The sequence below is a fragment of the Macrotis lagotis genome, chromosome 5 (assembly GCF_037893015.1).
Source record: "Macrotis lagotis isolate mMagLag1 chromosome 5, bilby.v1.9.chrom.fasta, whole genome shotgun sequence".
In the NCBI taxonomy this organism is placed as follows: Eukaryota; Metazoa; Chordata; class Mammalia; order Peramelemorphia; family Peramelidae; genus Macrotis; species Macrotis lagotis.
Window position 1 is genome coordinate 18,634,188 of NC_133662.1, and position 22,665 is coordinate 18,656,852.

At 40.7% G+C, this 22,665-nt stretch overlaps 1 protein-coding gene across 1 annotated transcript in view; it reads right to left on the bottom strand.

Annotated features, from left to right (window-relative positions):
* The window catches only part of C5H6orf132 (chromosome 5 C6orf132 homolog), a 45,656-nt gene that overhangs the window by 21,486 nt on the left and 1,505 nt on the right, over positions 1-22,665 (bottom strand). Inside the window, exon 3 of the mRNA XM_074189987.1 lies at positions 4,417-4,523. Coding sequence (XP_074046088.1) covers positions 4,417-4,523 — 107 coding nt within the window. The remainder of the gene's footprint in view (positions 1-4,416; positions 4,524-22,665) is intronic.

Below are 22,665 nucleotides of genomic sequence, written 5' to 3' on the forward strand. Positions count from 1 at the left end.
ATAAGAAGCCATCTCTTCCCACTCTTCTACAGAAGGTAGGGGCAGAGTAGGAGTAGAGTGGGGTGGTAGAAATTAAGATGATGGTAGAACATTTCATATATTGGATCTTTTTGATAGATTGACAGGTTTTCCTAATTTTTTTCCTCTTCTTCCTCTACTTATTTTTTCTTCTTTTAAAAAATTCTTCGTTGTTAAAGATGAATGTTAAAAAATTGCTTTAACATGTATCTGGTGGAAAATCAAATACTAGATAAACTTTAAAAATCTTTGTTATAAGAGATGGCTCTGGGAAAAGGGAGGGGGAAGGAATACAGAGGAAACCTAGGTGATCTAAAAACAAAGGCCTGAATAAAAATCTATTAAGAAAAGAAGTACGTGGGTGCAGTGGGGCTCCATTCATTTGTGGTCTCCCCATTCCAGTGGTCATTAAGCAGAGATAATGTTCCAGAGGATAGATGGGATGATCAGAGTGATACCTTCAGGGCACAGCCCAGAACCCCCCCCCCCCCCATTATTATCCAGCCTGACTCAGAGAGGGTGGGGTGACTGAAGTGCTCTCACTGCCACAGGCACTGAAGACTTGTCTGGCCAGTTTCTTATATCACCAAATTATTATATGTTTAATTCTCTGTCTATACCTCATTTGGAGATGGTTTGGTCTGAATCTGGAGAGGTCAAAATGGAGCTCCTAATAGGAGAATGTACACACTCATATAGTTTGTTTGCTCCATCCCTCTATTTTCATCAGGGAGCTCCAAACTGGAGGATGAGGTATATATTTCTTGCCCTGAAGTTCATGGGATCACAGATTTAGAGCTGGAGGTGTCTTTAGAGATCAGATGACCTTTGTTTTACAGATGAGGAAAATGAAACTGGAGACAAGTGACTTGCCCAGATTCATACAGATATGACCTCTAGAGGAGTTCTTAGAACCATTTTTATTGTTGCTCAGTTCTTTCAGTCATGTCTCACTCTTTGTGACCCCACTTGGGGTGCTCTTGGCAGAGATTCTGAGTGATTGCCAATTCTTTCTCTGGCTCATTTTACAGATGAGGAAACTGAGGCAAATAGGGTTAAAGTGACTTGCTTAGGGTCACACAGATAGTAAGTATCTGTCCCAGATACTGAATTCAGGAAGAGGGATTTTCCTTACTCCAGATCTGGCACTCTATTCACTGTACCACCTGGCTGCTGCTCTCAAAACTCAGTTGCTAAAATATCTCTAACAACCTAAATTTTCTCAGTCCTTTGGCTAAGACTGGTTGAGAAACAAGTTTTCCATGGCTCTTCTTGGCATCATGGTTCTTTGTGTTCCTGTACCCATTTCAAATCTACAAAACCCAAAATTTTAGGGAAAAAGTTTAAGATGACTGGTTCCCATCCCTTTCTCTCTCTTGCCAGGCTCATCCTTCTTCCAAAACTCATTCTGTTGCTTTCTCCTTTCTTGTCAGAAAGAAGGCTGCTTTGTAACTGGAGGAAGAATCCAGAAAAGGGGAAAAGGAAAGACTGTCCCACTGGGGAAGTCCCCAGTGGAAGAGACTTCTCTTTCCACCTACCCCAACATACCAATCATCCCAATATTCTTGATAGCAACTCTTCGTCTTTTCCCTCTTTTAATCTGGAAGAAGCCCTCTCTTTTTTTCTTCCCTCCCACCCCATGCCAGAGAAGCCTTGAGGAGGTTTCTAGTGAGTGTGAGAACCTCGATGCACAACTGGCACTGCCAACTTTGTGTCAATTTCCAAGTGAACAAGTAGGCAGGTCCCTGGTATCAATCCAGTTATTCTACCTGCCTCCAGCCCAGGGCAATGAAAGAAAACCAACATGACTTGACAGGTTCTGTGTGTGTGTGTGTGTGTGTGTGTCTGTATACCCTACTCATTACCCTATTGCCCAGGTAGGATGATGAGAAGAAGGGATTTGATAGAGGTATCAGTGTTTATCTAGGCTAAACCCCTCAGTTTAACCTAGGGACCTCCTGTAGCCCAGAGAGCAAAAGTATCCTTAAGGTTTGTGGGATCTATAGACAGGAAAAAAAATAATGGGTTTTCACTTCTTAGGGGACCACATAGCTAGTCACAAGAAGGAGAAAGGGGGCAGCTAGGTGGCGCAGTGGATAGAGCACTGGCCCTGGAGTCAGGAGTAGCTGAATTCAAATCCAGTCTCAGACACTTAATAATTACCTAGCTGTGTGGCCTTGGGCAAGCCACTTAACCCCATTTGCCCTACAAAAAAAAAAACCTAAAACCTAAAACAAACACAAGAAGGAGAAAGAGATAACTCTTACAAGCTGCTTAAAAAACAAAACCATATACTTCCTTTATCAACATGGGATTAGGAATGTCAGTGAATATTCCTCCTATATTACACACAGAATCATAGATCCAGAGGCAAAATGAACTTCAGAGGCTTTCTAGTCTAACCTTGTCATTTTTATAGATGGAGGAAAATATGGCTTTAGGGTGGTTACGTGAGTTTCCCCACGATCACACAGGTACTGTCAGAGGCAGCATTTGAACTCAGATCCTTTGACTCTGAAGCCAGTGCTCCAAAAGCCCCTCTCTGCTTTTCTTTTCCTGCCTTCTTTGTGAACCTTCAAAAAGGTGCTAGATGTACAGTGTAGTGATCAGATTTGTCACCTAGGCAAAAATTTTTTGGGAAAATGTTGAATAGGGTGAACAGTAGAATTTGCTTCTGGTGCCCATCCCCCTAAGGAAGATTCAATCTCCCATCAATGGGTTGAACCTTAAAGAAGCATTTTTTTTCCAGTGAGGAGTCAGTGCTTTAGGACTATAATCTTGCCCTGCAAACTAGGTTAAGCAGAATCCTCTGCTAGGAGACATGTCTATGGTCTCACATCAACTACATACAACCACTGACTTGGGTTACACCTAAATATATGTTTGAGTTGGGAGGGTAGAAGTCAGTCCTCTCTCAAGTCTTTTGGGATCAATACTCATAGTCAAAATAGATTATAGACTCAATACACCCTGGGAAGTGATCACCACCATCACAGAAACAAAAATCACTTCTCCAAATCAATTCTTCCGACCAAAAATCTAAATGCCTTCATAAAATCCAAGCTTTTTTTCTGTCTCTAAGCAATTTTTCTGATTCCCATGCCACTCCATCTCATGGCTTCCCTAGTTTCATTTGAATCCCAGGTAAAAATCTTACTTTTTACAGGAAACCTTTTCCAGTTCTTCAATTCTAATGCCTTTCCCCTCTGTTGATTATTTCCTATTTATCCTGTACATAACTTTGTTTCTACATTTTTTTTTGCATGTTGTCTCCCTCATCAGATTGTTTACTCCTTAAGGGCAAGGACTGTCTTTTGTCTGTCTTTGAATTCCCTTAGTAATTACCTGGCACATATTAGACGCAATAAATGTTTACTGATTGACAATCATCCAAAACAATTTATCTAATCAAACCCACTCTGTGCCCAGGAGGTAAAAAAAAAATACAGTACAGTCCCTACCCTCTAAGAAATTAAGAGTGTGTATATATATATATATATATATATATATATATATATATATATATATGTATTATATATATATATATGTATATATATATATGAGGGGACACCTATATTATCTATACAGATGTAGATATAAATAGGTACACCTGGGATAAATTCAAGACAGAAGAGGGAGGACTTCTACTGATGATTTTTTTGGGGGGGAAGGGGTAATGAAAGAATATGGGCAAAAGGCATTTTAAAAATTATGTGGAAAGAAGGAAAAATAAAATAAGAAAGTCTTCCAAAACTCTAGAAGTGATTGATATTTGTTTACCTTCATGGTGCTCAAGGTTCCTACCATCCCTATCTCAACACCATAGGATTTTTACTTTATTTTGTTTTTGCCTTTCTTAGTGTCCTTGGGGCTTAGCTCAGTTATTTGTACATTTTTGATGTTGCTGTTAAATCATTTTTCAGTTATGTCTGACTCTATGTGACCCCATTTAGGGTTTTCTTGGCAGAGATACTTGGAGTGGTTTGCCATTTCCTTCTCCAATTCATTTTACAGATGAGGAAACTGAGGCAAACAGGGTGAAGTGACTTGCTCAGGGTCACATAGCTAATACTCCAGACCCCAGCATTCTATCCATTGTGTCCCCTAGTTGACCCTGGACCACTGAAGGTTCTGAACAAATGCTTGTTGACCTGATGTCACTCTGAAATCCAGGTGGCTAGTTGCCGACTTCCTTCTGGTTACTGCTGCTGTCTATGCTGGAGAGACTGGGTCCTTCTCTGGTAATGGCACCAAGGACAAAGATGACCTCATAGGAATCAAGGGGAGGAGTGCCTGCCATAGCAGCCACGTGGCTCCCACCCCCTCAGCCTCAGGCCGGAAGGCCTGGTGCCTCCCTCTGCCAGCCCACACTCCAGCAGGCTGGAAATCCATACTCACCAGGGGTAAGAAGGTTAACAGGGGGCGGACTCTTGGCCGAGGCTTGAGGGTGGCAGTTCCTGACTCACTCACTGTATTAAACTGATTGTCTCCATAATAAATTCCATCTGCAGGAGATAAAGGAGAGGAAGGAGATGAGCTAGAAGATCAAAGACTTCTGGGCACCCCAACTTGATATGAAACCACTGTTTCCAAATCCTCCTTGGGCAAATAAAAGTCCTGAGGTAGCTCCTGATTTGACTCAGACAATATCCTTTCATCTTCCTTCACAGGCTGAAAGGGTAAGAAAGGATGATAGATATGCATAACATTCTATTTAAATATATCCAATGGAGTTAGATGAAGCTGGCCTGGCTGAGTTGCTTTTTTCTTTAAACATTTTTTAAATGTCTTATTGATGGTTTCTGTTTTTAATAATAATAATGGCTCAAATATAGACCTCAAAGCTTTCTTTATAAAGGGTTTTACATAAATTATCTCATTCTCACAATCACCCTAGGCAGTAGGTGCTATGATTATTCCCATTTTTCAATATTCATATAGGTAGTGAGTCAGCAGAAGGATTTGAACCCTTCAGGGAAGGAAGCGTCTTTCTTTTGTATTTCCTTATTGCCTAGGCACATAGGATACATCATAGGGAATTCAGAGATCATTTAGTTCAAGCCCTTTATTTTATAGATGAGGAAATTGATCATCTAAGTGATCTGTCTAAAACGAAAAAGGTAGTAAGTGGTAAAGACAAGATTTGAACTCAGGTTCTAGACTTCTAAAGTTGGAGTCAATTCCACTCACCATCATGCCCCCTTTTTGACTTTTAATATTCACTATAACTAGATTTGAGGGTGAGATAGGTTAAAGAGCTTGCCTAGTGCATACAGGGTAAGAGGAAGCAAACCCAGTTGTAAGATTCTTCTGGATCTACCTTTTAACACTCCCTCTTCCCACCCCCAATGCTTTACAACCATTGAACTTTTCCTTGTAACCAGGAAAAACAGTTAAACAAAAATATCAGATACAGTCAATACATCTCACAACATCCTGCCTTTCTGCTAATAGGAGGGAAGTATGTTGCATTTTCTCTAGCTCCTCAGAACCCAGCTTCCTTTTAGAGTCTTTTCATTAACATCATTGTATTCACTATGTACATAGCCCTCCTGGCTCCATTTCAGTTCATATAAACTGTTTCTCTGAATTCCTCAGACTCCTCATTTCTTACTACACAATACTCCTCCGTTCCTTGATGGATGAATGTATGGTCTAGTTTAATCGATAGACAAGGAGTTATGAAGTCAAGGCCAGGGTTTTAACTGGAAATCTTGTCCTAAACCAAATTCAGCTGTTGTGGTAGGTGGGCGTGATGAGGATCCTCTGCTCTGATTGGGTCATGCTGGTAGGGTAGGCAACCTGTCCCTCAGGGAGACTGATACATGGTCAATGATCCCTGAATTTCCAATCCTTGGGAAAAGCTTAGGATGGGATGTGCAGTAGAGGTGCGGGTTCAGCAAGGAGTGACAGTCATGCTAGGGCTAGCCAGCTGAAAGACCATCACTGGGGGAAAAAGTTATCTACCCTCCTGACCTGGGACAAAACCCCTGATCACCTACTCCTAATAGCTACCCTCCAGGCCAGTTTCTATAGGTCTTTTCCAATTCAACTTTTTTGGAAATTTACAGACTAATGAAACCCATGATTTGTCTTGACTCTCTCTGGTCTACACTCTGAGGACAAAGTTAAACACCCAGCCCAGCTTCCCAGGCAAAGCTTATCTCCTAAAAAGGGAGGAAAAAGTAGAGGGTTTTTTTTTTCTCAGGTGCTTGAATTTCTAGCTGGGATTGATTAGATGAGATCCCTCTCCTCCTTCCTGGCCTCCCAGGCACTGCCCTACTTAGAATCCAAACCTTACTTTCATGCAAATGTTTCTAATCCCATTACATATATTATATAAGCATTACTAACTAAAACTACTACCCTTCCTACACTTTAATGATGTTAATGCTACCTTCTCACTTATCAGCAAGCCAAAAGACTGAGGCTCAAGGTCACTTGCCTGAAGTCACACACAGTAAACAGAACCTACACTGAAATCCCAACCCAGGGCCCTTTCTTTTGTCTCAGAGTCTCTGAGCAATTCAAGGTCACGAAAGAAACATTTCACTTATTAACCCCAGCACCAAGAAAAGCAGGAACACACACACACTCACAACTTAGAAACAAATGATCTCCAGTTGATCTCCAGTTATGGAGAAAATTCAAAAACTCAGTACAGCCTATTTCCTAAGCATTCTACTTGTGCTGCCCACCAATACTTGGAATGGGGCCAGGTCAAACTGGCTTAAATTTTCAGTATGAGTATTTATACCTCTGAAACCAGCAAATGCTTACAATTGTCTAGATCTAAGAAAGAGATGGGTAAATGTCAATAATTTGGATTAAACTTGAAGGTATGTCTTACATACAATTTTTTTTTTTAGTGGGGAGAGACATATTAAACACTGACCCTCACACTGGCCTGCAACACAGTCTCATCTTCCCTTTTCAGAATTCTTGTTTTCCTTTAATGTTGATCTTCTCTTAAGATGAAGGTTTCCTTGACCTTTACTCTCTCCCTTCCCTGGATCCTATCAGCTCACTTACATATCAAATTTTCCTAGATCACTTTTTCTGGATCTTTTCCCCTCTTTTGTCATATTCTGTTTTGTTTTCTTGTACATTAAGTACCTTTACCACCATCACCTCACCTTTTACTTCTTTTTTTTTGGATAAAATGCTATTTGTTATTAGGATGAATCTCTGGGAAGAGATGAGGAGAATTAAGGGGGAAATTATGGTGACTTTAAAAAAACCAAAGTATATCGATAAAAATTTATTTTAAAAACTTAATTTAATGGAGGAATTAAGGAACAAATTCATAGCCACAACTCAGTCTACAATTCAATCAATGTTCTCTCCCCACTTCACCATCAATTCCCATGATAACTCTTGAGGGGAAATAGGAAGATTCCAGGAAGGTGCTGGTTGCCTTGACTGTAATTTTTGGCAAGTCTTTTACCTTCATTTTATGGACAGGAAAGTGCAGGCTGGATACCTGATACATACAAAGGATTGTAGAGAGGAGTAGTGGTATAGGTGTTAAGAGATAGAGGCATCATTCCTCAAGGAGTTCACCAGCTAGCTGGAGAGAGGAGATCCCAGGAAAAGATAACAAGGGTTGTTCATTCCAAGAGCTCAGGAAGTGGAACAATGAATGCTCTAGAAAGTTTTTTAAAGTCAAGGTCAAACTACTCATAGAATTAGAGCTGGAAAGGACTTTATTGTATCATTTTACAATTTTGTCCGACTCTCTGTGATCCAATTTTTGGTATTTTCTTATAGTGGTTTGCCATTTCCTTCTCCGTTCATTTTATAGATGAGGAATCTGAGGCAAATAAGGTGTGACTTGTCCAAGGTAACACAGCTAGTGTCTGAGACCAGATTTGAACTCAAAAAGATGAGTCGGATTCCAGACCTAGTCCACTGTACCACAAGAAAGAATCTAGTTAGTTATCAAATCCAGTTCCCTCATTTTGTACATGAAGAAATCAAGGTTTAGAGAGATGAAAGACTTGCTTAGGTAGAATTGGATCTTATCCCTTATTATATCATGTTGCTTCTCTTTCAAGCTTCTTCAAACAAGGAACCATATCAATGAAGAATCTTAAAAATATCTATTAAGCAGCTATTATATACAAGTGAAAACAAAGACAAAACATAGTCCCAGTTCTCTAGTTTACAATCCAGTTATCTTTATATTTCCTCTCCCTCTGGTACCTAGTGCATCTCCTCATATATAGGAGGCATTCCACAATTGTTTGTTGAATGAATGCTTATCCATCAAATGAAGACTTTGGACTAGATCATTGCTAAGAGATTTCCATCTCAAAAGACCATAAACCTATTAATTAGTGTGGACTAGATTAATTGGTCTATGAAAAATACTGGGTCTTGAAGGATTTGGAAAGGCAGAAAAGAAAGAGGAAAAGGGGATTCCATGCACTGAAGCATCCAGGGAGGGAAGCATGAAAAGTTAGGGGCACAAGAAGGAGACTGGTCCAGCTTGAATATAGGGGTCACACAGGGCAATAGAGGGAGCCCCATCTGGTTGAAATTGATTGGAACCAGATTGTAGAGGGATTTGAGCTACTAGGGGGTTGGACCAGCTGGACTCTATAAGCAGTAGGATGTTGACTCTTCAGGGAAGCACATGGAATCATAGCTAGAAAAGTCAAGTAGAAAAAGATCAAGGACAGTTCTGAATATCTTTTTATTTTTATCCTCAAGTAGTTCCTTCATCATCAGTGCTCAGCTTGGTAATGTGGACATTTCCCCAGGTTAGATTTTCTGGGGAATTCAAGTTCAGGGCTTTCCTTGTCTCACCCAGGGACTTATTTCAGACACTGACAATATTGAGGAATAATAATCTAAGATCATTCAGGAAGTAGAAATATAACGGAGATTAAAATATTTTAAAGTTTCCAACTTCCTGTTCTCAATGAGTACTGGACTTGAAGCCAGAGAAACTAGGTTCAAATCCTACCAAATTTGTTTATTAATTAAATAAACTTGAGCAAGTTACCTTGCCTCCCTAGACTTCAACATCCTTCATCTTTAAATTAAGGGACTGAACTAGATGGTCTCTAAGGTCCCTCCAGGTTTTAAATGAATATATGCTCCTTTATTTATGTTTTTCTACAAGGTCTTAGTATGAGAGCGGCATAAAGTTATCCTTTCCACATCCTAGTAGTTAGGGGTGCTGCACCCCCATAATCTAGAAAATCCATGTACAATTTTTTGGCCCTACCAAATACCAGAAGTCTGAATTATTTTGGTATAAAAAGATAAAACATGTTGAAATTATACAATACTGTTTGAGTTTTTATGCATTTCTGAGTGTCTAAACTTTTTTTGTGTGTCATCAACTGACCTTTGCATATCATCTGGGGCTTGTACAAAATTCTCCCCCATACCTGTTTATTTATTTCTTATGTTGACACATATTGAAATTGTGATGGAGAAAGTCTTAATATGGAAGGGATAACCATATATATAATATGTGTGTGTGTGTGTGTGTGTGTGTGTGTGTGTGTGTTTGGCAGGGTAGGGTGGGAGGGGGGAATGGATGGGAAGGCAATGGCTTAGGATGGGAATTTGTTTAAAGGGAGAGAGAACACAGGAGTGACAGGTTTTGAAACACTAGGATGATTTCCAAGATCCCTTCCTATTCAGAAATAGAGCTTACTTGTGAGGGGAAAGAAGAGACTGGAAGATAAAATAAAAACAATCCTAGCTCCATTAGCATTCCAAGGAAAGCAGGGCAATATCAATTGTGAGACTTTGAAATTCAAAGACTTTTTATTTCTTTGTAAATTTTATACCATCAGGATCCATTAACAGTAAAAATTCTTTGAATACTTCTAAAGGCTGATGGACTTGTTTCAGATGAAGGTAACTATTAGGAATATCTATCTATTCCAAAACAGACCTGTCTCTGGAGAATCATAAGGTTTTTATAGATGGGAAACACCTTGGCAATCACCTAGTTTAACTCTATCTTTTGTTGTTGTCCAGTCATTTCAGTTTTTTGAGATCCCTTGTAGTGTTTTCTTGGCAAAGATATTGTAGTGATTTGTCATTTTCTTCTTCAGCTCCTTTGATGGATGGAAGCTGAGGCAAACAGAGTCTAAGACTTGCCCATGGTCACATAGTTAGTAAGGGTCTAAAGCTGAATTGGAACACAGAAAGATGAGTCTATCTCTGTCCACTATGCTTACCTGGCTGCCCAGCTTCCTCTTTTATTGATATAGAAAATGGAGCCCAGAAAAGCAACATGATTTGCCTGAAGTCACAGAGCTGATTAAAGGAAGAACCAGGAGTAGAAGCTAAGAGTCAGAAGGGGGGGAAAAACCCAACAAAAACAAAACAAAGCAATCAGACAAAACCTAGTACAGTAATAGAGTGGCCCCCAGAAACAGAATAGTCAAGTTAGTCCCTAGAGTAAGAAGACAAATGAGCAAAGGACAAGAAAGTGACTTGGGAGCTACTCTGAGGGGGTCAAAGGGATGCCACCTTACTCCAGAAATGGTCTTTGGATGCCATTTGAATCACACTAAATTGCAAAATCCCACTTACTGATTTGTCCAGCAAAACTTCAGAGGCACCAAGTTCCATTCTTGATCAGACACAGTTTAAGTTCTATTAATTAATATAGTAAGTGATTTTTTTCTCCCCATTCCATTTTAATTTTTGAAATGATAAAAAATACATTTATATTCAAAGCAAGCTCCATCTTTGAAAAATCAGATTTCCAAGAGGAGAGAAATTTGTTTTACTTTTTTCTCAAGATAAAGCTTTTAGGATAAGATTTCATTTAAGTTCCCCTAGAGCACTGAAAATAGGGTTTGTGTTATACTTCAAGTGAAGAGCAATGGATTTGGAATCAGAATACCAGAATTCAAATCCTAACTTAGCTACTTCCTGGTCCTAAAATTAGGTGGGGAGGGGGAAGGAGGAAGTGGTTTGTGGATTAGATGATTTGTACAGTCTGTTCCAATTCTAAATCCTATTAATTGCAGGAGCTGATTCGGCATGTATTTATTGAATGCTGTCTACAGGCTAGCATGGAATTCCCAAATATTCAATTAATGCAGGACTTTCCAGGAATGTGCCTTTTGTATTAAAATGAAGGACAGCTGGCTTCTGGCTTCAAAAAAAAATTGTTTTTGCAAACTAGAATCCTGAGAACCTGAGACAGATGGACTCTCATCCATCCTCACAAGGAGCCTTGGTCAGGGTTATTAGCTAAAATCATAGCTGTAATGCTAAAGAATCTGGTCCTGTAGGAGGATCAGGAGATAGGCCCTGGGGTGGAACTGGAGCTCCATTCCTACCAAATCCTGTTTCTGACTACCTATGTAACCTTGTCCAAGTCCCTGAACCTTTCTGGGACTCAGTTTCTCCTTATGCAAAATGAAGACTAGGATTAGGCAAATTCTGAAGTGTTTTACATTATTAAATCTATGATCCTATGTAGTAGAAATGACATTGGCCTAGGAGCCAGGATACCTAGGATTGAGACCCAATTCTGCTGCTAATTTTCTGTGTGTTCTTAAATCAGTTAGTTGCTCTCCTGAGTCCAAACTTCCTTTTGGATAAAACGAGGGGCTTGGGCTAGGATGTCCTGCAAGATCCCAAGATTTTAAGTTTTAAAGTGTTGGGGAGCCAAGAAAATGATGCTATTAACATGAAAGATAGAGGATTTCTAAGAATACCATCCCCCCTTGTGCCTGAGGGCAGGTGTTCTTAGCCATACCCTTTGACACTAGAAGACTCCTTTCTGAATCATGTTTTTAAATGTCTAAAGTAAAATTCATAGGATTACAAAACAATCTGTCTATTTTGAAATAAAGATGCAATTTTTTCCCAACTAAGTTCAAGGACCCACTGAAATTTATCCACAGACCCTAAATTAGGAAGTCCCTATTGTAAGGAAAGTCACCCCCCAGCCTCTCTGGAATACCACCTGGCTACCAGTAAAAACCCTCTTCCACAACTGTCCCCCAAGTTTTATTATTTTTGCCTCAACTATAAATGTATTTTTTTTTTTTTGCAAGGCAATGGGGTAAAGTGGCTTGCCCAAGGCCACACAGCTAGGTAATTATTAAGTGTTTGAAGCCAGATTTGAACTCAGGTACTCCTGACTCCAGGGCTGGTCCTCTATCCACTGCCCCACCTAGTGACCCTGAATGTATTTTCTTATCTATTTTTATGTTCTGTATCTCTGTGCCTTGTTCAAAGAAGGTGCTTAATGAGTGTTTATGGAGCTCACTCTGAATTTACATGATTCAGTAATTTCCTGGATTTGAAGACTGAGATCACTGTGTCCCAATTTTCTTCACTCAGTGACACCTCCTTCCCAGAAGGGTTTAGAAGCAAATCAGTCAAGTAGCATGCAAAACAAGGATTCATGGGAAGCAGGAACAGCCGATCAATTCCAGATATTTGCATGCCATTCATTAGGAAGGCTTAGAGGCAATACTAGAGACCCTACTTTTGTTCAGCTCCCCAAAGGGAATTCTTCAAATCATTGACAAACAAGTTAAATGAAGTCTCTGTGTTCTCTAGAGGCAGAGGAATGAAAGCAAATATTTGCTAATTTCTGAGAAATCCTGGATATTAGCTCCTCCAGGGCAGGGACTTTTGTCATTTATTCTTTGACTCTGCAGTGACCCCATCACATAATAGACACACATGAAATTCTTGTACTAGATTATTCCAAAGCCCTCCTAGCCATTCCTCATTCCCAGTCCTGATCTTCCCTCCTTTGCACATCCTCCTAAGGATCCTGCCATAGGTTTTATTGAATTTCTCTTAAAGTGAAGTTTAGTATCCTTAAAAAAATCAGATAAAACATTCCCCCCCTTGAAAGCTGCCTTTGAGTCTAAGTTACATAGGGAGGTTGAGAGTCTGCCATTAGCAGTCACTATATCAACCTGGAATGCCCTTCAAATATATATAGGGTATATGGAGGGAGAGAAATCTACAATGAATGGAACACCCAGACATGGGAGCACTCTTCCCCATGTCAAATGTAATGGAGCCATGTCAGCTGGCTGGAACCATGAAGATTGGGGACAGCTGTTTGGCTCATTCTCAAATTCTGGAAGGACTTTAGTTAAAACCTCAAACCTTTAGCTGATACACAGTAGAGAAATTGATACCAGAAACCCAGTCTCCCAGGCACCCTTGGAAAAAGAGAAGGGAAAGGAACTGGATTTATTAATTTATTATCCTCTTTTGATTATCTCATTTGATTCTTGCAATAACCCTGTGACTCAGGTGTTGTCATTCCTATTTTGTAGTTGAGGCAACTAAAGCAAAGAGAGTTTCGCCTTTCTGTAAGGAAGTGGGGTAGCCAACTTTTTAGAAACTTGTGACCTGAATCAAGTGCCAAGACCCACACAAGTCAGTGTCTCCTTTCTCCCTTGCCCAGGACTAAATTTAGGAATTTTCTATTTTCTTCCTTATTCTCCTCACCCCTACCCCATCCCCTAGGTCCTAATCCATGAACAAATTCCCTCAATTACCATAGAGGCAAAATAATAGAAGCAGATAATGGGTCAATGCAGATTTCCTCTGCCCAGATGACAAGCATTTATTAAGTGCTTACTCTATACAAAAACCCAGTCCCTACAGTAAAAGAGATTACATTCTAGAGATTATATTCCATTACATACTGGATTATCTTGTCACAAAACTAAATATAACCAGCAAGGTATATTGGACAAAAGTGCTAGGACTCCTGGGTCCTATCCTCAGCTTCTGCCCCAGACTCTGTCAAATTTAGGCATCATCTCCATCTCTCAGGTAGTTGTTGATGAAGAGGCAGTTTTGGAGGGACAGGCAGGGAGAGATGCAAAGAGCAACAGCTGGAACAGTATCATTAGCATTCCAGATATGGTGATTCTTCTTTATGAGTTTCCTACTGACTATACTTGAGAAATTATTCCTGGAAAGTTGAGGGGAGGAGGAGGAGGAGGAGGAGGAGGAGGAGGAGGAGGAGGAGGAGGAGGAGGAAGCTTAGCAATGAGTCATGAGGCTAGAGTACCCATGGAGCAAAAATGACTACTGGTCCCAGAGCCTTTCTCTATGACCACTTCTTCCTGCCCTCATGTTTCATTTCTGTTTGGCTAATAGAACCAGATCCTGAGAGATCCAGTTTTCTGATTCATCTTGCATTCACTTGGTACCACATGCAAAGGCACCCTGTCAAGTAATGTGTGGGATGTTGAAGTCTGTTGGCATTCTCCACTCTTCAAGATCTTAAAAAAAAATAACAGTACAACTGTGGTGTTTACCAAACACTAACTGAACAATGCCAGTCAGGAGAACTGGGTTCTACCATGAATTTGCTGTGTTGACTGGAAGCAAGTTGCTTTCCTTTTCTGAGTCTCAGTTAGCTCCTCTGTAAAGGCAGGTAGTGAATTGGATTATCTCTAAGGTGCTTTGCAACTCTGATATTCTAGGAGTGGGTGATTCCACAAGTGGCTTAGACAATGAAGACTGAGAGCTAAGAGGATGAAATATCACTATGGGCTGGGCCAGTCGGGAAAGGTTTCCTGGAGGTATTGGAGCTGTTGCTCAGCTAGGATTCTAAGAAGCAGGGAAGTAGGGGTGGGGTACGGTAGGTAAATAGGCAGAATTTGGGCACCAACTAGTCCCTAGGCAGAATTTCTTGGCTCTAAGGCTCTTGACTCCCCTTCTTACTTGACCTTTTTCCTTTCTAAAAGAACTAACACAGCTTCCCTCACTCCTACTTCCTTCCCCTTCTCTCCACACCAAATCTTATCCTACTGGGTAAATAGACCCTAGATTCCATATTTATTTGTATCCCTAGTTCATTCTTTCCTCACCCCCAGAATGAAAGCTCTTTTAGGACAGGATTATTTCTTGAATTTGTTTGCCCAGCACCTACACTGCACATACTTTTCTTCTGAATCAAATGGAATAAATGCTTGTTGACTGAATATTCTGAGAAGTTAGAATTATCTTTCATGGTGGGGAGGGGAGAAAGAGTTGAGGGCAAAGACGGTGACCTTCTAAGCCTAAATGACCTTAGAGCTACAAGCTGGATGGAAGACAGCTCTAATCGGATCCTGGGGAGTCAGGCAGGGACAGAGGCTTAATTCTGTTGTTATAACCCAGAATAATCCCAGTGACCCCAGTAACTCTCATCCCAGGTCCTACTCTAATTCACTGTCCTTGTTAGCCAGGCAGCAGCCACTGCCTTCCCAGTGATGGGTGGTGAGGGGAAGGGATGCAGCCAATAATTGACCATAATGAAGTCCTTCCTTGGTAATTAGTAGGTGAGAAGAACAAGAGGTTGAAAAGCTCCAGCCTTTTCCAGAGAGACTTCTGAGTAATCAGCAGTTGCCTCATTCAAAAGCAAAAGAAGAGAGGATTAGTCCAAGGATGGAGGGAGCTTTAGAGGGCATAGGGAGTCTTAAGGGGGTGGTCCAGAAAGAACATAAAGTTTGGGTTAGGAAGTGGACTGTGAGCTCATGTGTGCTTATGTGAGAGGGAGAGAAGAGAGATGATCAGAGATAGGTAAGGGATAGTATGGAAAGGAGGAAACCACAGAGGGGCTATGTGGAATGTGTATGTCTGTGGTGGGGTAGAGTTGGAGGGAACTTTCTTATCCTTCCTGGGAATTGATGGAAGTGGAAGAGCCTTGGATCTTCTAGGCAAGAAAGTTCTTAACTGTGTTGGAGTCTTGGATCCCTTTGAAAGGCTGGAGCACCCTAGGAACCCCTTCTCAGAACTGCATTTATTTTTTGACTGCATAAAATACATTAGGATTGCAAAAAAACCCAAGTTAATGGAAATAGTCATTAAAATAATAAAATTTGGGGCAGCTAGGTGGTGCAGTGGATAGAGCACCGGCCCTGGAATCAGGAGTACCTGAATTCAAATCTGGCCTCAGACACTTAACAATTACCTAGCTGTGTGACCTTAGGCAAGTCACTTAACCCCACTGCTTTGCAAAAATGTAATAATAATAATAATAATAATAGTAAAATTTCCAAGTTCCTCCCCACCCCCAACCTAACCAAAGCTTCCCTCAGGGATCTGTGGACCTCAGGTTAAGAACCCACGATCTAGTCCAACCTCTTTATTTTAAAGATGTACTGAATGGCCCCAGCAATCCAGCACAGGTAATGAGGCAACTGGGTCAGTGGCAGTGGTGGTGTTTTCCAGTCTTCTCAGCCCAGAGACTACCAAAGTCAACTAGAAAGGTCAGCAGGAAAGATCTGTTGCACCAGGAGGGAATGGAGCACTGTCCATTACAGGCCTCAGCAGTGCAGACCTGGCCCTAGTGGATCAGGGGCAGTCCTTGGAAGCCACTGCATCCTCATCAGCTGCTTCTGGAATTCTCTGGGTTCACAGACAGTAAGGGGGTCAGGATTACAGTGGTCACTTTCTATCACTTAAGCAGGACTCTGTTGCTTTGCCCATACTTGGATCTAGGTCAGTGTCCCAGGAAGAGGAGGGACAATAGTACAAGAGGGTTTGCTGCATCAGGGGAGCAGGGACTCTTCCTCACTATTTCAGGGCAGAAAGGAGTCCTTGTAGGTCACTCACAGATCAGAGCACAGGCCAGGATAGTAGGATAAACTTCTTCTTAGATCATACCACCTTAGAAGAACTGAAGACTTACAGGTCCCTAGAAGTATTTCTGAAAACAGCTGCAAAAAAACCCAAAAGCTTGGAATAATGTGCATTCTACCTGAAAGCAGAACCCTATCTTAACAAAGAGTTAAAATCAAGTCATAGACTGGGGAAATGAGCAAACAATAGAAAGAAAAAAAAAACCTGACCATAGAAAGTTACTAAGATGATAAGGAAGATCAAAATACATACATACTTAGAAGAAGATAAAAAAGTCAAAGTTCCTGTATCCAAAGCCACCAAGAAAGATATGAATTGGTCTCAGGTCATAGAAGAATTCAAAAAGGATTTTGAAAATTAAATAAGAGAGGTAGAGGAAAAATTGGGAAGAGAAATGAGAATAATGTGAGAAAATCATGAAAACCAAGTCAGCAGTTTGGTGAAAACACACACAAAAAATTGAAGATAGCTTAAAAACCAGTCTGGACTAAATTTAAAAAGAAGTCCAAAAAGCCAATGAGGAGAAGAATGCTTTAAAAAGCAGAATTATCCAAATGGAAAAGGAAATGTATTGAAGAAAATAATTCCTTAACATACAGAACTGAGACAAGGGAAGCTGATGACTTGAGACAAGGGAAGCTGATGACTTTGTGAGAAACCAAGAAACAATAAAACAAGACCAGAGGAAGACAATGTGAAATATCTCATTGGGAAAACAGCTGACCTAGAAAATAGATTCAGAAGAGACAATTTTAAAATTATTGGACTACCTGAAAGCCATGACATTATAAAGAGCCTAGGCAACATCTTTCAAGAAATTGTCAAGGAAAACTGCCTTGATGTTCTAGAACCAGGGTGTAAAATAGAAAATGGATAAATACCTCCTGAAAGAAATCCCCAAATGAAAACTACCAGGGATATTATAGTCAAATTTCAGGGTTTCCTGGTGAAGAAGAAGAAAATATTGCAAGAAGCAAGAAAGAATTCAATTATTGTGGATAAGCAGCTTCTACATTAAGGGGTCATAGGGCTTAGAATTAACTACTAGCAAAATTGAGCATACTCTTTCAGGTGAAAGGATGAATATTCAATGAAATAGGGAGCTTTCAAACTTTCCTGATGAAAAGACTGGAGCTGAACAGAAAATTTAATCTTCAAGTGAAGCATGAAAAGGAAAACAAGAAAGGCAAATCATAAGGGACTTAATGATGTTGAACTACTTATATTCCTGCATGGGAAGATGATACTGATAATTCAAATGAACTTTCTCATTTACTAGGGCAGTTAGAAGTATAAATAGGTAGGATACAGGAAGGTGTTGAATATGAAGTGTTAACTTATTGAAAAATTGAACTTAAGGGGTGTGAGAGAAATGTACTGAAAGCAAGGGAAAGGGGCGGCTAGGTGGCGTAGTGGATAAAGCACCAGCCTTGGAGTCAGGAGTACCTGGGTTCAAATCCGGTCTCAGACACTTAATAATTGCCTAGCTGTGTGGCCTTGGGCAAGCCACTTAACCCCATTTTCCTTGCAAAAACCTAAAAAAAAAAAGCAAGGGAAAAGGGGAGGTAGAATGGGGTGAGTTATTCCACATAAAAGTTTTTGCTGTGTAGAGGAAGAGTGTGAAGTGAGGGGGAATGAGTGAGCCTTAATCTCATTGAAATTAGTTCATAGAGGGAATAACATACACAGTCAACTAAGTATCAAAATTTATCTTACTCTACAGGAAAAGTAGAAAGGAAAGGGAATGTGGGAAAAGGAGTGAATAATGATAGAAGGGAGAGCAGATTGTGAGAGGGGGTAGTCAGAAGCAAAGCACTTTTGAGGAGAGACAGGGTGAAAGGAGAGAGAATAGAATAAATGAGGGTGGTGGTGGGGGGATAGGATGGAGGGGAATAATAGTAACTGTGGGGAGAAAAATATTGAAAAAATAAAGATGGACTCAGGGGTCCAATGCATGGTTTGCCCAAGGTCACACAAACAATTAAGATGCTGAAGTAAGATTTGAACCTAAGGACTCTGGCCAGAACTGTGTAAATTGGTTACAAAAATAATAACAACAAAGGATTATATAACATATGTACTTCAGAAGGGGGAACTGGGGAGGAAGGGGGTGGCAGGTTGATTTGGTGTGTGTGCAAAGCTCTAGGCAAACCACAGAATACCTCCAGGAAACAGGAGCACAAACAAAAGTCTCCTTCACACCCTGAGAAAGAAAGTCACAGGTCAACCTTCTCTGCTGGAGTCAATATGATCCTGACTGAGATTAACTTAGTTCCACCCATAAAGATTCCACCTCCAGAGGTCCAATAAGAACCAAACCCCAGACCAACTGTTTTCTCTAATCCCCCTTTATTACAGAGGGTTGTGAAATAAAAAAAAAATCAATAATTGTATTATAATATAATTGGTTACTTTGTAATCCTATGTATTTTATTTGTTGAAAAACATTATTTTGAAGGGTCCACTGGCTTCATTAAACTCCCAGAGGTATCCATGACACAAAAATAGTTAAGAATCCCAATTCTAATGAGATATAGAAAGAACAAAATACTTTTGTTCTAGCTCTGGCCCTGTTTGCTGGGCAATCACCAGGGAAATTCTTATGAATCTCCTACTATACATTTAAGAAGTCAGGTGGTATATTGGATGAAGTGCTGCATTTAGTCAAGAAGACCTGAGTTCAAATCCTGCCTCAGACACTTAACAGATGTTTGACCCTGGGCAAGTAATTTTACTTTGCAGTTGTAGTATATTTATCTGTAAAATGAGGATAACTAAAGCACTTACCATACCAGATTGTTGTGATGATCAGAAGAGATCACCTATGTGAAGTGCTCTATAAACCTTAAAGTACTATATAAATACTAGTCATTATTACTGGTGTTGTTAATATTATTATTATTATAATAATATCTGTACTAAGTTGATGTGGGACCAAAATGAGAGAGCGTCTGTAAAATATTATCTGAACATTAGCTTCAAGAAGAGTAATAATATAGAGACTAACTATAGAGATTTTTGGGGTGGTGGCCTCCTTTCTAATGCACTTAGCCAAATGGCTCTGGGGTACAAGCCAATTACAGAGGCATTAGGGAAACCTACAGTTGGGGCGGGACTAGGTCTAGTACAAAGGAGAGAACAGTGGCTTTGGAGTTAGAACCCTTGGACTCCAATTCCCCCCCTTCTGATATTTTACAGCTATATTACCTTGAACAAGTCATTTAACCTTGGTGGGTCTCAATTTTCTCATCTCTAAAAAGAGGGGTTGGATTAGATAGCTAGTGAGATCCCTTTCAGTCCTAGAGCCATCAGTTTATAATGCTTCTGCCATCTCTGGGACCTGGTCATCCATCTCCCAGATACAAGGTAACCAGGAAATAGAGAATATACTTTGCACTCTTTAATAAACTCAAAAATGCTTCTCCTCAAAGTCAGGTGGCCACCCATCAGGAAGCTGATATGCAAACAGTATAGTTCTATTGAGCAAAGAGGAGGAAGATGATGGAAGGGATGAAGAGGAGTTTGGGGAACACAAGTTCCCTTCCAGGTCTTCAGGAAGTAAGGGAACAACCTGGTTTAAAAGGAAGAACCACAACTATGACCACAAGAGTGATGCTTAAAGAGTGCCTCATACACCCAAAATGCTTTCCCATCCATCATCTCATTTTATCCTTACCACAACCCTGTGAGTTAGACAGTAGAGGTATTATTCACATCAGTGCCATTTTACTGATGAGGAAACTGAGGTGCAGGGATTTGCTCAAGGTCACCCTGCTAGTAAAGGGTGGGGAATCATGACTCAAACCTGAAATCTTCTGAATAGTGCTCTTTCCACAAGACTCATTAGGATAGGAGATCTTAACTACAGCTAAGGGATCTAATAGACATACCAAGGATAGGTAACTGTGTTCATAAAAGGATTCTAATCTTTTTTCTTAAAATTACATCACGAAAAATATATGTACATTTTGACCTGTACTCTCCATGTGTATCTGGGGAGGGGAGTGGGGTGGAGAAGAAGAGGACTTCAATCTATTCTAAGCTCTCCACACCCTTGCCCCCAATTCTTCACTGATTTTTCTACCCCCATCTCTGTTACCATTGCCTCCCAATGGGCCAATTTCCACCATCCGAGGTTCCAGAGGCAATATCACAGATAGAGAATTGAGGGGGTCTAGTCTTTAGCTCTTTGTGTGACTTTGAGAGACTTGTTTAATCCCTCTCAGCATCAGTTTCCCCTGATGTCTAACAGGACAGTTGAGAGAAAAGAGCTGAGGAAAACTTAAGCAAACCGTGCTGGAAATCATCTTTTGATAGGTGGTAGAAACAAACTCCATTTGTTTAATTCCTAATACTTTTTGAAGTACTTACAAGTCAATTATGAGAATATATGATTCTTCTAATTCTGGCAGCCTGTCAGAATAGATATTAGCCCCATTTGAAATGAGAAAATGAGTGAAGTCCAGAGTCAGTAACAGCCAGGACTAGAATCTAGGACTCTGGACCTCTAGTCAATTCTTTTCATATTTGGCTTTGATATACACAATCTTCCTTCCTCCCTTTTCCACTCCCCCCCCATGCCATCCATACCCACCACCCCTATTCCTGTTTGACAGGGTGGAGGGACAACTGCCACACCCACCAACACCCAACACCTCTAACTTAGCAGACAGGAAACCCTGGAGAACATACTACCCAATGCATGCCTTATTTTCCACCCCTACTTGTGCTGGGATGAGCCCAGGCTGAGTCAGCTGTGTGCCTAGGCCCTGCCCTGGGGAGAGGGAGCTGTCCTGATGGGCTCCTGGCCCTGCCCAAACCTAGGTAGGATACTAGCTCCTCCTGGATCCAGGATTCCATCTTCTACAGTCCCACCACATTCTAAGTGTCAAAGAAGACTAAGCCAGAAATGAAATTTTTCTTGCTCCTTCCTCTTCTGCACTTGCTACCTTTAGCTAATCTCTATATGTCTGCCTACCCATGCCCTCTGCCTTGTCCAGCCCAGAGCTTGGAGCTTAGATAAGAATACAGAAAGAAAAAAAGTTTCATACCCATCTCTTTCCAATCCCACTGAGTTAAGAGTCAAAAAAAATCCTGTGAGCTCTGCTGGCAAAGAACACACAGTGTGTTTCAGTGCAGACCTTGGGCTCTACCCCTTCTCTAAAAACATTTCATAAGATCATAGATTTAAAGGGGGAAGGGTTCTCAGAGGGCATCTAGTGGAATCCCCTTCTGCTACAAATGAGGAAAGTGAGTTCTGCAACTTGCTCAAGGTCAGGGGAATGGGAAAGCATCTTCCAGACAGAGGGATATTCATCCTCATAAGGACCACCCCTATCCCTTCCTCACTATTCTTCCTAGCTTATTGACTATATAACCTGCAAATATCTGGAGTATGTTTTGCATTTTTAAAATTTGTTTCTGTGTTTCACATACTCTCTGTGAGTGGGGGGGAGGGTATACCTCAATATCAGGGATCAGGTCCATACAACTTTTCTCCCTATTTAGGCAATCATAGATTCCTCAACTTCCCTCCCCCCAACACAAGTACAAATCCTTTGGTTGCTGATGTAACAGGTAATAAATAAAGAACCAGAGCAGGAGAGTGGAAGCAGCTAGTGTCCAGTGACTGCAGGGGCCCCAAGTGGGGTTCTTACAGCTTGTCTTTGCTATACCAGGGGCACAAGCTCCTCTGTGACTGATCTACAACTGAATCTTCTTCTCCTCCACTCTCCATCTCCCCCAAATTAGAAGAATAAATTGCAGTGAGATGGATTGATAAGGCGATACATGACCCAAACCCTGAGGCTTGACTGAACCTAATTTCTTCCTTTCTAGAGGACTGTCCATTCTAACCTTGTTAAGTAGGTAGTACAGCAGGAAGACATAGTGGATAGGGTCAGAGGACCTGTGTGACCTTGGGTAAAGTTAGTAATCCTTCTTGGGCCCCAGTTTCCTCACTTGTAGAATGAGTAGGGTGGACTAATTCTAGATCTATGATCTTATGACTACTTTTCTCACCTTCCCAACTCCAAGTTTCCTCTTTTG